The sequence below is a fragment of the Monodon monoceros genome, unplaced genomic scaffold (assembly GCF_005190385.1).
Source record: "Monodon monoceros isolate NGI ecotype Baffin Bay Population unplaced genomic scaffold, NGI_Narwhal_1 Super_Scaffold_10, whole genome shotgun sequence".
Classification (NCBI taxonomy): domain Eukaryota; kingdom Metazoa; phylum Chordata; class Mammalia; order Artiodactyla; family Monodontidae; genus Monodon; species Monodon monoceros.
In genome coordinates, this window is record NW_021703766.1 from 18,450,514 (window position 1) to 18,465,151 (window position 14,638).

Here is a 14,638-nt window from a genome sequence, read left to right on the forward strand (position 1 = left end):
CCTGAGCCTTCCTCAGCCAGGAGCCTCCTTCCACACTAAATGGCCGTAAGCAAGGAGCCTCAGAAACTGAGTTTTGAATGAGAATCTGCCCTGAACATCCCAGGGCTGAAGCTGGCCTGGAAGAAAACCTGACGTTCCTCTGCTCAATCCTCAGGGGCCCCTTTGTGAGCTGAAGAAAGAAAAGTCTACACTCTGCGAGCCGAGGAGGATGCAGGAGCACAGACAGGGTGCAGAGAAGCCTTAGCAGTCTACCACATGGGCTCCCGCCCCGAGCCATTGTCAGTGGCCACCACCACAAACCAGGGGGGAGCTGGGCTTTTTGAAACTGAAAGCAGCAATCTGTGGCTTCCCAAAGAACCTCCTGCCTGGGGTCTCAGGAGGCAGGACAGAGAGACCCAGGAAGACCTGCTCCCTGAAGCAAGAACAGGATGGAGAGTCAAGCAGCATGCACCCTGCCCCGAGGTTCACATGCTCCTTTATTGCCAGCCCTTTCTGTCCCCAGTGGGGTCACTTACTGCTCAATAAAATGTTTTTGTGTAACAGATTTCTAGGGTCGCCAGTGCTCAGACTTAGGTCACTACCCCTGTGCTAGGCACTCCTGCCACCCAGGAAAGGTTCCAAAGGTGGAACAGCTCCAGGGCGTGCCAGGGATCAGAGCAAAAACTTGAGAGGCTGGGGATGAAGGAGTTTGGGCACAGTCCCTAAAGCATCTCAGTGGTTGAGCTTCTGTGAGAAGGCACATCCCCAGTGTGTGTGTGTCTGTGTGTGTGTGTGTGTGTGTGTGTGTGTGTGTGTGTGTGTTGGGGGGAGGGGGTCCCTAGAGGAGGCAGCTGGGGGAGGGCCTGAGGCTGGAAATGGGGAATGGCGTGCGGCCTCTGAGCAAGCACAGGCACTTAGTCCTTGAGGTTTCTGGGGAAGCTAGAGCCACAAGGGCCACGAGATAAGGCAAGTGTAGCAGCAGAACCCAGGTGCCAGGTCTTTCCTCAGAATCTATACTTCTCCACGAGGCCGGGCCTTCCACACTGAGGTAGGAGGGATCCTGGCCAGAAGGTCAGCCAACAGCTCTGGGAGGAAGGTTGCTGTGGTGGGGGCTCTGCTGCCATGGAAATGACTTCATTTCCTTCCACTCAAATAGCCTGCTGACTGGGTTCCTGCTCTGTTGAGTAAAAGGGTCGCTGACTCTCCCCAGAAGGTTGTTCAGTTCACATCCCAAAAGTCCCTCTATTCAGGCCCTGAGGAGGTGTAGCAACTCCTGAGGGCGCTCTTTCCTGAGGCTGGCTGACAGAAGTGGGGGAGGTTCCTGATAGTTCCCAGGTGCTGGTTGAGGTCCCCAGAGAATGGTCATGCAGTTTGGGGAGTCGAGTAGGTGGAGAGAGAAGGTCGGGGGCAGAGGGCCCCTTCCTGAATCCAGAGCTCACAAGGTTACCCCCCTCCCATTTCCAGAAACTATCTCTTCCCCCACACCAGCCACCATGGCCCAGTACCGGGAAACCGGGAGCCTAGAGCATCTGTGGCCACAGAGACACTCACACGCAGCCCTCGGGGTGGGCAGGGCCGGCTGCAGGCAGATGGGGATGACGTGTGCTCCCGGGAGGACTCGGGCTGAAGGTGGCCCTCTGAGAGAAGCACCCCAGCTTGGACAGGAAGGTTAGAGGCGGGGGAGAGCAACCTAGGGCGCCCCCTCGGAGCAGTGGGAGTGTCAGACACACAGCCCGGGCGCTGCCCATCTGTGCCTCTGCAGGGGCTCCTAAAGCGCACTGCCCCTACCTCTGGCCAAGGGACTGGACAGCTCCTTAGGTCTCTGGGGTCTTCATCAGTTGTACTCTTGTTCCTCTCTCATCCTCCACACCCGGGGAAAGACGCCCCCACAGGTTCTCAAGGAGACTGGGAGGCAGGGTGAATCTTGGGTGGGAAATGGCCCAAACAGGGGGCTCTGGGGTCCACTCCAAATCTGAAGTCCAGTCTAGAGCCAGCTGGGATCACTTCAGATCAAACCTCAGGGCCCTCTAGTTGGTACTCTCGGTGCCAGGCCATGAAGGAACTGGCCTGTTTGGCCTACAGGCTGCAAAAAGGGGAATCAACAGAGGCCAGTCATCACCCCCACCCCTGCCCTGGAAGCCCCACACTGCTGACTTTCCATTCTTCAGATCACTTTGACCACATCAGGGCAGTCATTGGATGCAAGTTCATCGGGATTGGCGGAGATTATGACGGGGCTGGCCAGTGAGTGCTTCACCGTGGCTTGTCTCGGGCTGGCTGGGCAGCAGTGGAGCTTTCACAGCCACTGTGCCCACCACACTGTGGTCCTCATGGCCTTGACCATAGCCTCAGGTGTGCTGGCCCAACTGGTATCTCCCCTCCCCCAGGGTCTGCTTCCTGGGCTCTTCTGTCTTTTTGGCCCTACTCTAGGTCATCATATTTGTCTCAAACACCACAGAGAGCTCATCTGCCCAGCATCTGCGCCCATCCAGTGCCAGCAGACCCACGGCCTCTGAGCAGACTCTTAGCAAGGTCTGGGCTGGGCTAACCATCTTCTCTGCCTGCAGTTGGGCCTGTGCATGCAGGGGGGTCAACCCAGTTCTTAAAAAGCTTTTCTTCTCTTTATAAATGGAGGCAAAAATTGCATTCAGTGAAAGGCATAGATCTTAACAGTACAATTCGATGACTTTTGGTGAATAGTCGAGGTGCTTTTGGGGGCCTTCCTCTGAAGGATGAAGAGCAGGAGTGAATCATTTACTCTCTCCAAGTCTCCATTTTCCACATCTGACCAGGGCTGCAGTTCAGTGGACCCTGGACACATAGGGCTTCGGTTCTGACTCAGGACTAGGGAACAGGTCTGAGGCCCAATAGCTGGCTGGCTGGTGGCCACACAGGTTCCCACAGGGGCTGGAGGACGTGTCCATATACCCGGTACTGATAGAGGAGTTGCTGGGGCATGGCTGGAGTGAGGAAGAGCTCTGGGGTGTGCTTCGAGGAAACGTGTGGCAGGTCTTCAGACAGGTGGAACAGGTATGCTGGGCTGGGCAAAAGAGTAGCTCTGAGCAGATGGTCTGAGCAGGTGTATGCGGGGGTGCTGTGAGAGGTGCTGCCCGCTGACTGCCGCCTCCAGGTACAGGAGGAGAACGAGGGACAGAGTCCCTTGGAGGATGAGTTCCCAGATGAGCAGCTGGGCAGCTCTTGCCGCTCCGTCCTCCCACGTCTGCATCAGAGAGAGGATCTGGCTCCAGACCAGAAACTAACCAGAGCTGCGGTTCGTGGGAATCCCATTTTGTCACCTAAGTGGTCATTCTCAAAATCTTGCCCCCACATGGGCCCAGGCCCCACAGTTATTGCTGCCTTCCCAGTCCTCATTATTTGGCTCTGGTGATCCAGTTAATCCTGCCAGATGTCACTTTGGCAGCCACAGATACCCCACAAAGTTTCCTTGCATGCGAGCACAAACATTTCGTGAAAATAAATGCTTTAGAAATGGAATCAGCGTGAGTGTCCTTCTCCGTGGTGGGGTCTGTGGTGCAGGCTCCCAATACTGGGGTTTGGTGGGGGACCCTGCAGTTTAGACACCGGATACTCAAGGAAGACCTGTTGGCATTGGCCTGAGGAAACACAGGTGGCTTGGCTCAGCACTGGAAGAAGACAGTGGGTGGCTCGGTTCCCTCTGTGTAGCTCACCTCAATCCAGATCCTGACCCACTGAGTACCACCTGGGGATCTTTCAGGGAATGCTGGTTCAGACGCCCAAGAAGAGAACATGCCTAGATCACAAATGATCTTTGTACCTATTTGGACAGAGCCCAGAATCTCAGGCTACTTAATGGGCCATGGACCTCCAATGGCTAGACTGCTCTGGATGTGGGCACACCTCCCCCCCCTGTTCCTCAGGGACTTCCTCTCTAATCGGTTCAGACTACTTAGACAACCACCCCATCTTCCCCCAGTTCATTAATGATAATAGCAACTGCACTAATTATAGCCAAAATTGAGTTAATACACTGAGTTAATAATGAGAGGTAGGGCTTCCCTGGGGGCACAGTGGTTAAGAATCCACCTGCCAATGCAGGGGACACAGGTTCGAGCCCTGGTCCGGGAAGATCCAACATGCTGCGGAGCAACTAAGCCCGTGCGCCACAACTACTGAGCCTGAACTCTAGAGCCAGCATGCCACAACTACTGAGCCCCACATACCTAGAGCCCGTGCTCTGCAACGGGAGAGGCCGCCGCACTGAGAAGCCCGCGCACTGCTGCGGGAGTGGCCCCCGCTCGCCACAGGTAGAGAAAGCCCACGCGCAGCAATGAAGACCCAACGGAGTCAAAAATAAATAAATAAGATAAAATAAATAAGTTCATTTAAAACATAATGAGAGGTAATAATAATAAATAACATGATAAAAAAAGATAATGACTAATAAAAGATAATAGTTAATGCTAACAATCTACACATATCCCATTGGCTGAGCAATTTCATCCCAGCTATATATCCAAGAGGAATGCATACATATGTTCCCCAGTTCCCTAAAAAGGTATATGAAATAATATTTATAGCAGCACTATTCATAATACCACCAAATGCATTTCAAAATCAAACTTAACAGAAAAAAAAATCAAACTTCAAGGAGCCAAAGACCAAAGGTTGTTTTTTGGTTTTGGGGTGTTTTTTTTTGCCATGCAGTGCGGTTTGTGGGATTTTAGTTTCCCGACCAGGAACTGAACCCTTGCCTTAGGTAAGGAGAATGCGGGGTCCTAACCACTGGACCACCAGGGAATTCCCCCAAAGATTATCTTAAAAGCTGTCATAGGGCTTCCCTGGTGGCGCAGTGGTTGAGAGTCCGCCTGCCGATGCAGGGGACACGGGTTCGTGCCCCGGTCCGGGAGGATCCCACGTGCCGCGGAGAGGCTGGGCCCGTGGGCCATGGCCGCTGAGCCTGCGCGTCCGGAGCCTGTGCTCCGCAACGGGAGAGGCCACAACAGTGAGAGGCCCGTGTACGGCAAAAAAAAAAAAAAAAAAAATTACTGAAGAATGTCACTTGGTCAAGAGAAATTGTCAAACATTCAATCTATCAATAGAAAATGAACTAAGCGAAGAAGCAGGTTTTGAAAATATTATTCATGAGTTTGCTTCCATTAAAGCCAGGGAAATAAAATTATAATTCTGGTTTGCGTGTAAGTAAAATATGGAAACATAAAATAGTGTTGTGAGTTTTAATACACCTACTTTTGAGTTCTTCCATTTTTTTCAACTATTTTAATATTCTGGAAAAACTAACCATTAAAAAATACATATATAATGTGTATAGAAGTACACATTTTTCCTCTTGCCTCAGGGTCCAAGTTGGCTGGTCTCTGAACTGTTACTCAGAAAGTTCTAATAGTGCTTTCTATTTGTTTCACCTGTTCTCTCCTTGCTTGACTTCTTTTGGATGGATCGAGCAGCACTCCGAGATCACCTTAATCCCATTTCAGAGCCTTCCAAGCTGAGCTGATCCAGCTCAGAGTCCAATTAGGGGGAAATGGGAAGAGGTGGAGGTTACTAGAAGATAGAAGCTTATAGAAGGGCCCTGTGTTGCTGGCGCTCAGACCTCTAGGGTATCTAAGGCTCTGCTCAGTCGGTACAGGTGTTCTGAATGGGCATGACAGGGCTGCTCAACGATGGCCAGAAGAAGTTGGAGCTCGCAGCCAACTGCCACTGCTTGGAGCCGCACTGACATAAACACAAAAAATGAGGGAGACATTCCTGTTTTCCTCTCCTGTCTTTCCATCTCCCTTTCTCTGGTAACTCCTACTGGCAGAATGTAATAGGAAGCCAGCTGGGTGGCTAGGAAATGTAGTTTCAAGAGTTCAAGCCCCAGCCTCACAGAGCAGAGAATAACATAAGGCTGGATCTGCAGTTGAGAGACAATTGTTTGATAACCAGGATTGCTGAGGCCTGATTCACTCTTTCCCCTAGGGTGCGCTGTCTTGTGTTCTAACTCCTCAGGGTTCTTCCTTACTTTTGGGGGACCCTGGATACTAATCTCTATTTCCTTAGCCCCACAAAGTCCCTAGTGGAAGAAACAGCCCAAAGACCTGGCCCACCTCTGAGTTTCCACCCTCCCTGGATCCTTCACAAGTAATTTTTCAGTATCTTGTTAACTCCCTGATGCCTTCAAGAAGATCCTTTTCATATTTTTCCCAACTTTTCTAATGATTGTCAGGAGGACTGTAACTTTGATTTATTTACTTAGTCAACCAGACATTTGAAACTGCATATGCATTAATTTGATAACATTTTAAAATTAACTGTAAACATTATGCCCTCTCCTTTTACCTAAAACTAATATAGGAAACAAATGTATACGAAAAGCTTCTGCACTTTTGAGAAACTATCAGCAAAGTCATCATGCATTAGGTTGTTTAATGTCACTTAAATGAAGACCTCCGTGGCAGGTCAGCTCAGATGTATGAGTCAACAGAATATAAACACCTCCACCCCCCTTTGTCCTTCCTGAGCTGAGGAAGGCAAGCTGGAGGCAACCAGGTCAGACTTTGTCCTTACCCCTGAGGCATGAGAAAGAGGCAGGGGGCAGTGATGGACAGGGGGCAGTGGTCACCAGAGGCCGAGGTCCCTCTGGCACCGAGAGGGGAGGCCGGCTTGTCAGGGAGTCCAAGAGAGAGGAGACACACACAAATGCAAAAGGCGGGGGACAACTCAGACTAGATTTCAGCCTGTGTTGTTGGCCCCTCTCAGCCTGGCAGGACCTGATGCAGGCCCAGGAGGCTCAGATGCCACCCAACTGCAGTTCTGAGATCAGTTCCCCCTAAACCATAGCTTTTTCTGCAGAAAACAACGAATTATACTGTCCAGGCCACTGCCCAGCCGGGAAACCACCTTGTCCTAAAGCAGGAGTTCTGTCTATCCTTAGGAGACTAAGCCTCTCATGCTCTTAGCACCAAGGGCCCTAACTGGACCCTGTCCCCCTACTCTGTGCCTTGGAGACTCTTCCAGCTCTTCCCCCACAGCACAGTCATCCTGCTCAAACCAGACCTTTGCCTAGGCTACTGGCCAATCCAGATGCCCTCTCCACTCCCCTGCAGTATCCAAGCCCCATCCTTTCAAGGCTCAGCTACTGTTCTGGTGCCTTCATGAACCTCTTACCACCATGGCCAGCCTTCACCAGCACTGCCTCCGACTTCCCTCAGCCAGGATGACCATATACAAAAAAAGATGAGACAGGGGCCTCCCTGATGGCGCAGTGGTTGAGAGTCTGCCTGCCAGTGCAGGGGACACGGGTTCGTGCCCCGGTCTGGGAAGATCCCCACATGCCGTGGAGCGGCTGGGCCCGTGAGCTATGGCCGCTGAGCCTGCGCGTCAGGAGCCCGTGCTCTGCAAAGGAAGAGGCCGCAGCGGTGAGAGGCCCGCGTATCGCAAAAAAAAAAAAAAAAAAAAGAGACATAAATTGACCAGGGAGTAGGTAACCCCCTTCCCAAGATGGCGACCATTAACTAATGTTTAGTATGTATATTCCTCTAGGGTCTTTTGTGTGTGTGTGTGTGTGTGTGTGTGTAACAACACATACACAGAAGTAAATTTTAACACGAGATACTAAAACAAAATGGTCTCCCATAAGTATTATTCTTACATTTCATTTTTATTAAAAATATATAGGGAATCACTTTTCTGTCCGTCAAAACATACAGATCGAATTCACTCTTCTGAATTCTAATTCTTCCTAGAATTTCATGGAATATTTAACCCGTTGGAGGGCGGGAATATCCCTGCAACTAAAACCCCACATGGACCTGCGACCTGCTTGGCTAGAGGTGAAATTAGGAAGATTCCTGGACCCCTCCCAGTTCCCCCACGGGCCTCCTCCCCGAGTCAGTAAGTACACACAGCTCAGGAGCGGTGGCTGGAGGGCCGGGAGCAGGGGCGGAGGGAGCCCGCGATGCATCGCTAGCGGGCGCTCGCAACAGAAGCCAGCGTGGCCCACTAGTGCGCCGTTCTAGTCGGGGCGGGAAGATCCTATCGCCCCCTGGCGGCCTCGCTGTGAGGCGGCATTGTGGGTCCCCGCGCGTCTGTCGAGCGTCCTGACTCCAGCCGCGCGTCAGACGAGGCCGCGCCGCTGGGTCACCTACATCGACGGTCGGGACCCCATCGTCGCCCTCTGACTCTCGCTCGCCCCTCTCAGGCTCTCGAGACCCGCCTCTGCCCGCCTGCTCGGCCCTGTGCAGCATGCTGCCCGTAGGCCTCGAGGCTCCCCGCGCACTCACCCGGCGGCCTCTTCTGCGTCTGCTGCTCCTGCTGTGGCTGCTGCTGTGGCCGGTAACCCGCGCTCGGACCACGCAGGGAACCCCCAGCGCCTCGACCAGGCCGGACACCTCCAGCGCCCCAACAGCGCCGGGCTCCCCGAGAGCCCCGAGTCCGCATGAGCGCGCGCGGGCCCTGATGCGGGACTTCCGGCTCGTGGATGGGTACGTCGGTGCTGCGTGCCGGCTGGTGGGGGCTGAACCCGACCCTGGGCAGGAGAGGAAGGGCTAGTAGGAGGCTCCCTCACACCACCCCTCTCTCCTCCATCACCCCTGGCGCCTTCGTCCCCATTACCCCGTTGTCGGTGGAACGCCCTACCTAAGAACTCCTCCTCAGGACTACCGTCTGTGTGAGGGAGGAGGTCGGCTGGGACAAAACAGGCCCAGGACCTGGAGGCCACGCCCCCTACTCTTACTTTGTCTTGACCCCCCCCCCCCAGCCAGAACCACCTGCCCCTGTTCCTGAAACAGCATTTCCGGAACGAGCTACAGGAGGGCAACCTGCGCAATTTCAGCCTTGGCCAAACCAGCCTGGACAAGCTCAGGGATGGCCTCGTGGGTGCCCAGGTACCAGAGGGACACACTTAACGGCCGCTGGGGAATGTGGGGGCTACAGGAACCTGGGTAGACAGGCCTCTGACTATCAGAGGACACGCAGTCTGCCATCATGGGGCTGCTGGAGAGTGCAGGGGTGTTGGAGGTCAAAGCAGGCCAGAGGCATGGGTGCCCAGGTTCTGTGGAGACTCAAAGAGAGTGATCAGAAAATCCTTGGCAAGCGTGGGGGCTCTGAAACCACAAAGGATATGGTGGATTGCCTTTGGGGCATTCACATAGCACATGGACAAACGGCAGGTGAGGACGGGTGCTGCCGGTTTGGCTGCTGGCAGCAAGCTGAATAGTCCTCAAGGTACCACGGGGTCATGCAGTGCCGCACTCAGGGCCACTGACCCAGATGAGTACCTTGGGGGCCGAGGAGGAGTAGCAGGCCAAGGGCACTTGGAGTCCACCCTGATCTCATTCTGGACCCCTGGACCAACCCCCAGTTCTGGTCAGCCTACGCACCATGCCACACCCAGGACCAGGATGCTGTGCGCCTCACGCTGGAGCAGATTGACCTCATTCGTCGCGTGTGTGCCTCCTACTCTGAACTGGAGCTTGTGACCTCAGCCAGAGGTGGGCTGGGGAATGGGAGGATAGTCAGGGCCTCACTCTGGTGGTTCTGGCCCTGGGCTCTGACCGCTTGATTCTCTGCCCTCTTCTAGGACTGAACAGCACTCAAAAGCTGGCTTGCCTTATTGGTGTGGAGGGTGGTCACTCACTAGACAGCAGCCTCTCTGTGCTGCGCAGTTTCTATCTGCTGGGAGTACGCTACCTGACACTCACCTTCACCTGCAACACGCCCTGGTGAGCAGTGCCTGGCCAGGGTGGAACGGTAGACGCATGGTGGGGAAACTGCCAGAGAGGTGAGGACAGAGGGGTCCACAGAGGGAGGCTGTGGGGTCTCAGCAGGTCCCTCACACTCCCAGAAAGCAGCTGGTCCAGATCCTCACCCTGTTCTGAGGTGGGATGGATGGACAGAGAGCCTGGAAGTCCAGGCTCTGTTGGCCAAGGTAGGGCCGGCTAGGTTGCCTTCCTCTGGCTGTCCTTCAGGGCAGAGAGTTCCACCAAGTTTCAACACTTCTACACCAACATCAGTGGGTTGACAAGCTTTGGTGAGGTAAGGACTCCTTTTCCACATCCTACCCCGCACGTTCCCTACAGATATGTGCATACACGTGCGTCCCTCCCGACCCACCCCCCTGCAAAAAAAAAAACCCACCTGTCCCTGCAGAAGGTGATAGGGGAAATGAACCGCCTGGGCATGATGGTGGACTTGTCCTACGGGTCAGACACCTTGGCACGGCAAGCCCTGAAGGTGTCAAGGGCCCCTGTGATCTTCTCCCACTCAGCTGCCAAGGCTGTGTGCAACAATATGCTGAATGTTCCCGATGACATCCTGCAACTTCTGGTGAGCAGCCACCCCAGCCCTCAAACTGGGACTAGGCATGCTTCATCCAAAGATCCTTTTTTTAAAAAATATTTATTTATTTATTCATTTATTTGGTTGCTCTGGGTCTTTGTTGAGGCAGGCAGGCTCCTTAGTTGCAGCATGAGAACTCTTAGTTGCGGCATGCATGTGGGATCTAGTTCCCTGATCAGGGATCGAACCTGGGCCCCCTGCATTAGGAGTGAGGAGTCTTAACCACTGCGCCACTAGGGAAGTCCCTATCCAAAGACCCTTGACCCTGAACAAAGCTACCAGCCCAGGCCTCACTCACCCTTGGACCCAAGGCTGGTTAACCCTCCCTGATCTCTGAAACTCAAGGCCAAATCTGTTCCACCCAGGGGCCAAGAGAAGTGAAGCCTTACCCAACCCCTCAGGCCAGGAGTGAGCACTTACCCTATCAGGGCCCCCAGGGCATAGGTGGCAGGCCATCAGGCCGGAAGTGCCAAGCTGAGCATCCACTTGTTTATCCATGTAGAAGAAAAATGGTGGCATTGTGATGGTGTCGCTGTCCACGGGGGTGCTGCCGTGTAACCTGTTTGCTAACGTGTCCACCGTGGCAGGTGAGCCCCGCTTCGACTCCTTGTGCAGTTGTAGCTTGGCCTGTGGCCACTAGGGCCCTCAGGACAGCTCTAGGCGTCTGGCGTACCTGCTGGGCCCTGGGCAGGCCTCCCAACAGCTCAGGGGAGCAGACACAGCTCTTCACTGCCCTGAACCCAGATCTAGGGATACAACCAGTGCTGATGGGTTTTGGGGAGGCAATTGCCTCTGCCTCTGAGTCTCACATTTGCTCCCACATCTCTGGAAAGGGCAGGCAGAGCCCCGCAACCAGGCTCTCAAGGAACCCAGAGGCATGGTGGCTCCTGGGCAGGAAAAGATCCAAAGGGGTTGGTGGCCCTGAGGTTCACTCTGGGTCCAGTGTCTAGCCTATAACCACTTCAGAACTCACAATGGGCTGGGAGCTCTGTGGAGTCAGCTGTTATGTCCTGGAGTGCTGTGGGCAGGGGAATTGGCCACGCTGAGTTCTCCCAGACCAGGGCTGGTCCCAGGATCTAACTCTAGCCTCGTGCTGCCCACCAAAACGCTCACCCCCTAGATCACTTTGACCACATCAGAGCCGTCACTGGATCTGAGTTCATCGGGATTAGCGGAAACTATGATGGGTCTGGCCGGTGAGTGTTTCCCCTGGGGTTTGTCTTGGGTGGGGGTTCAGTGGGGAGTCCTTTAGTCTCAGTTCCTTATCCCATGGTCCTCCCATCCTTCAGGGCTCCACCACAGACTCTGGTCTTCCAGCCCACCTGACATCTCCCCACTCCCAGGACCTCTTTCCTGGACTCTCCCTGTCCCTCCTGTGGCCCAGTGGACCCATTCCCACTCCAAGCCATCACAGTTGTTAAGTACCCACCCCCTCACAGGAGATCTCATCTGCCCAGCACATGCTCCACTCCCAGCCCAGTAGATGTGCTGTGGACTGAGCATCTGCTCGGCAGGTAAATGCTGCAGAAGCCCAGTCTTCAAGGAGCTTCCCAAGTTCCATTCAGTAGCCTGAAGAACACGGACCTTCATTTCCCGCATGTAGCTGGGGCTGGTGTGACAGTGGGCCCTAGGCCAGAATCGGGTCCACAGCTAGCCAGCTGGTGGCCACATAGGTTCCCACAGGGGCTGGAGGACGTGTCCACATACCCGGTACTGATAGAGGAGTTGCTGAGGCGTGGCTGGAGGGAGGAAGAGTTGCAGGGTGTCCTTCGTGGAAACCTGCTGCGGGTCTTCAGACAAGTGGAACAGGTATGCTGGGCTGGGCAAAAAGATGGTTCAGTGTTTCAGCAGGTGGCGGGCATGGGGGGGTGGGTGCTGGGGAAGCCACTGACTGCTGACTTTCATCCCCAGGTGAGAGAGGAAAACAGTGGCCAGAGCCCTGCGGGGGATGAATTTCCAAACAGGCAGGTGGGCAGGTCGTGCCACTCCCACCTGACTCAGCCTCAGAATGAACACCTGGCCACACACCGGGTGGGAAACAAGTGGCCAACCAATCAGGCCCTCCAGAGGCCCTCAAAAGCCTCCCCACACCTTGTTCTAGGGCTCATGGCTGCTGCCACCTTCTCAATCCTCATCCTGCGGCTCTGGTGACCTGGCCAGTCCTCCAGAGGTCACTGTGTCAAAGTCTCACAAAATTCCCCTCCTAGTGGTCCAGGCACAAACATAGGTGTGCTGAGAATAAATATTTTGGGTACAGAGCCAGGTGTGAATGTCCTTCCTTCTTCACAGGCAGGGGGGTTGGGTCTGGTGGGCTCTTGGTTGGTGAGCTGTCTTATGTTCTAGCCCCAGCTGCTCAAGATGGGTGGTTCCCATTGGCCTCCAGCTTTGTCTTTCTCAGGAAAGGCAGAGGCATCTTACCTTATTATTCTAGAAGCCTGAGCCCACAGAAGAGCACTACGGAATCAAGTGCAGAGTTGATCCCATCGTGGAGTGTGACAGTGGTAGTTCCCAATCTCTCTCTGAAAGGTTTAAAAAATTTATTTGTTTTTGTTTGTTTTTAAAGGGTGATACCTTTTGTAGCATAAACTAACTTGTTTGGAAATATCAAGAGAGGAAGCATGAAAAGCTTTTAGATTTTTCAGATAAGGTCCTCTTTTTTTTCTTAAACTGATTTTTTAATGGAGGTGGAGAAATCAGGTCTTGGAAAGAAAAAAAAAAAGGAACATAGTGCCATCTGCTCGGCTTACTACAGGCCTTCCATCTCGGACCACTTTCCTCTCCCAATCCACAAGGGTGGGCCAGAGCCAGATCGAAGTTCCTTCCATGGGAACTCGAAATTATCAGAGAGACTACAGTGCCACGTATGACATAAATTGTGTCCATATATATGTGGGTCTGTCTTTGAATTCTGTTCCATTTATTTGGGCTATTTGTTTATTGTATTATCAATACTATAAAATTTTAATCACGGCAACTTTATTTTTTCTAATTAATTTATTTTTGGTTGTGTTGGGTCTTCGTTGTTGCACGCGGGCTTTCTCTAGTTGCGGCGAACGGAGGCCACTCTTTGTTGCGGTGCGCAGGCTTCTCATTGCGGTGGCTTCTCTTGTTGCGGAGCATGGGCTCTAGGCACGTGGGCTTCAGTAGTTGTGGCACGCGGACTCAGTAGTTGTGGCTCGCGGGCTGTAGAGCGCAGGCTCAGTAGTTGTAGCGCACGGGCTTAGCTGCTCCGCGGCATGTGGGATCTTCCCGGACAGGAGCTCAGTGTCCCCTGCATTGGTAGGCAGATTCTTAACCACTGAGCCACCAGGTAAGTCCCATGTCGGCAACTTTAAAACAAGTCTTGACATCAAATAGAGTGAGTCTTCCCACTTTAAGAGCATCATATCAGTAAATATTTGATCAGATAAGTAGATCCACAGTGAATGATATAAAATAAGAGATTTATTATAGGGATTAGACTTTATGCACATATAGGAGACAATGGAAAAGGCTGCTTGATCTGGTGTTGGGTATTAAATCTGTACAGGTAAGCTGGGCCAGAGTTAAAAAGGAGAGCTGGATGTGAGGTGGAGGAGAAGCTGAATGAACCCATAAGGACAAACTGGATATCCATTTGTGAAAAAAAAAAAGAATATTTACCCCTAGTTCACACCATATAGAATAAAACATACAAAATAAAATTATTTGAATATGTTATTGATCCAAATGCGAAAGATAAAAGTACAAAACTCTTAGAAAGGGACTTCCCTGGTGGTCCAGTGGCTAAGACTCAGCACTCCCAATGCAGGGGGCCCGGCTTTGATTCCTGGTCAGGGAACTAGATCGCACATGCTGCAACTAAGAGTTCACTTGCCACAGCTTAAAAGATTACACATGCCACAACGAAGATCCTGCACCAGCAATGAAGATCGCGAGTGCCACAACTAAGACCCAGCACGCTCTTCAATAAGTGATGCTGGGAAAACTGGACAGCTACAAGTAAAAGAATGAAATTATGAACACTAACACCATACACAAAAATAAACTCAAAATGGATTAAAGACCTAAATGTGAGACCGGACACTATAAAACTCTTAGAGGAAAACACAGGAAAAACACTCTTTGACATAAATCACAGCAAGATCTTTTTTGAACCACTTCCTTGAGCAATGGAAACAAAAACAAAAATAAATAAATGGGACCTAATGAAACTTAAAAGCTTTTGCACAGCAAAGGAAACTATAAACAAGATGAAAAGACAACCCTTAGAATGGGAGAAAATATTTGCAAACGAATCAATGGACAAAGGATTAATCTCTAAAATATATAAACAGCTCATGCAGCTCAATATTAAAGA

The 14,638-nt window shown here is 52.5% G+C and overlaps 1 protein-coding gene across 3 annotated transcripts; it reads left to right on the forward strand.

Annotated features, from left to right (window-relative positions):
• Positions 1–8,205: 8,205 nt before the first annotated feature.
• On the forward strand, positions 8,206–12,541 carry DPEP3 (dipeptidase 3). 3 transcript variants are annotated; one of them, XM_029209354.1, is made up of 10 exons: positions 8,206–8,448; positions 8,724–8,846; positions 9,323–9,452; positions 9,542–9,683; positions 9,930–9,996; positions 10,111–10,287; positions 10,802–10,886; positions 11,420–11,495; positions 11,973–12,108; positions 12,211–12,541. In XM_029209354.1, exons 1-10 carry the CDS (start codon positions 8,206–8,208, stop codon positions 12,448–12,450), a joined length of 1,419 nt encoding a protein of 472 aa, XP_029065187.1. In that variant the 3' UTR covers positions 12,451–12,541. The 3 variants fall into 3 exon arrangements, with proteins under 3 accessions (XP_029065187.1, XP_029065200.1, XP_029065193.1); XM_029209367.1 differs by having other exon boundaries at positions 10,805–10,886; XM_029209360.1 differs by having other exon boundaries at positions 8,206–8,444; positions 8,720–8,846.
• Positions 12,542–14,638: the final 2,097 nt, after the last annotated feature.

Excerpts from the sequence above, each read along its gene's own strand:
- DPEP3 (XM_029209354.1), top strand. The coding sequence starts at position 8,206 with ATGCTGCCCGTAGGCCTCGAGGCTCCCCGCGCACTCACCCGGCGGCCT. Across the intron at positions 11,496-11,972 it reads AACTATGATGGGTCTGGCCG|GTTCCCACAGGGGCTGGAGG; the intron begins GTGAGTGTTTCC and ends GTGGCCACATAG. Across the intron at positions 12,109-12,210 it reads TCTTCAGACAAGTGGAACAG|GTGAGAGAGGAAAACAGTGG; the intron begins GTATGCTGGGCT and ends TTTCATCCCCAG.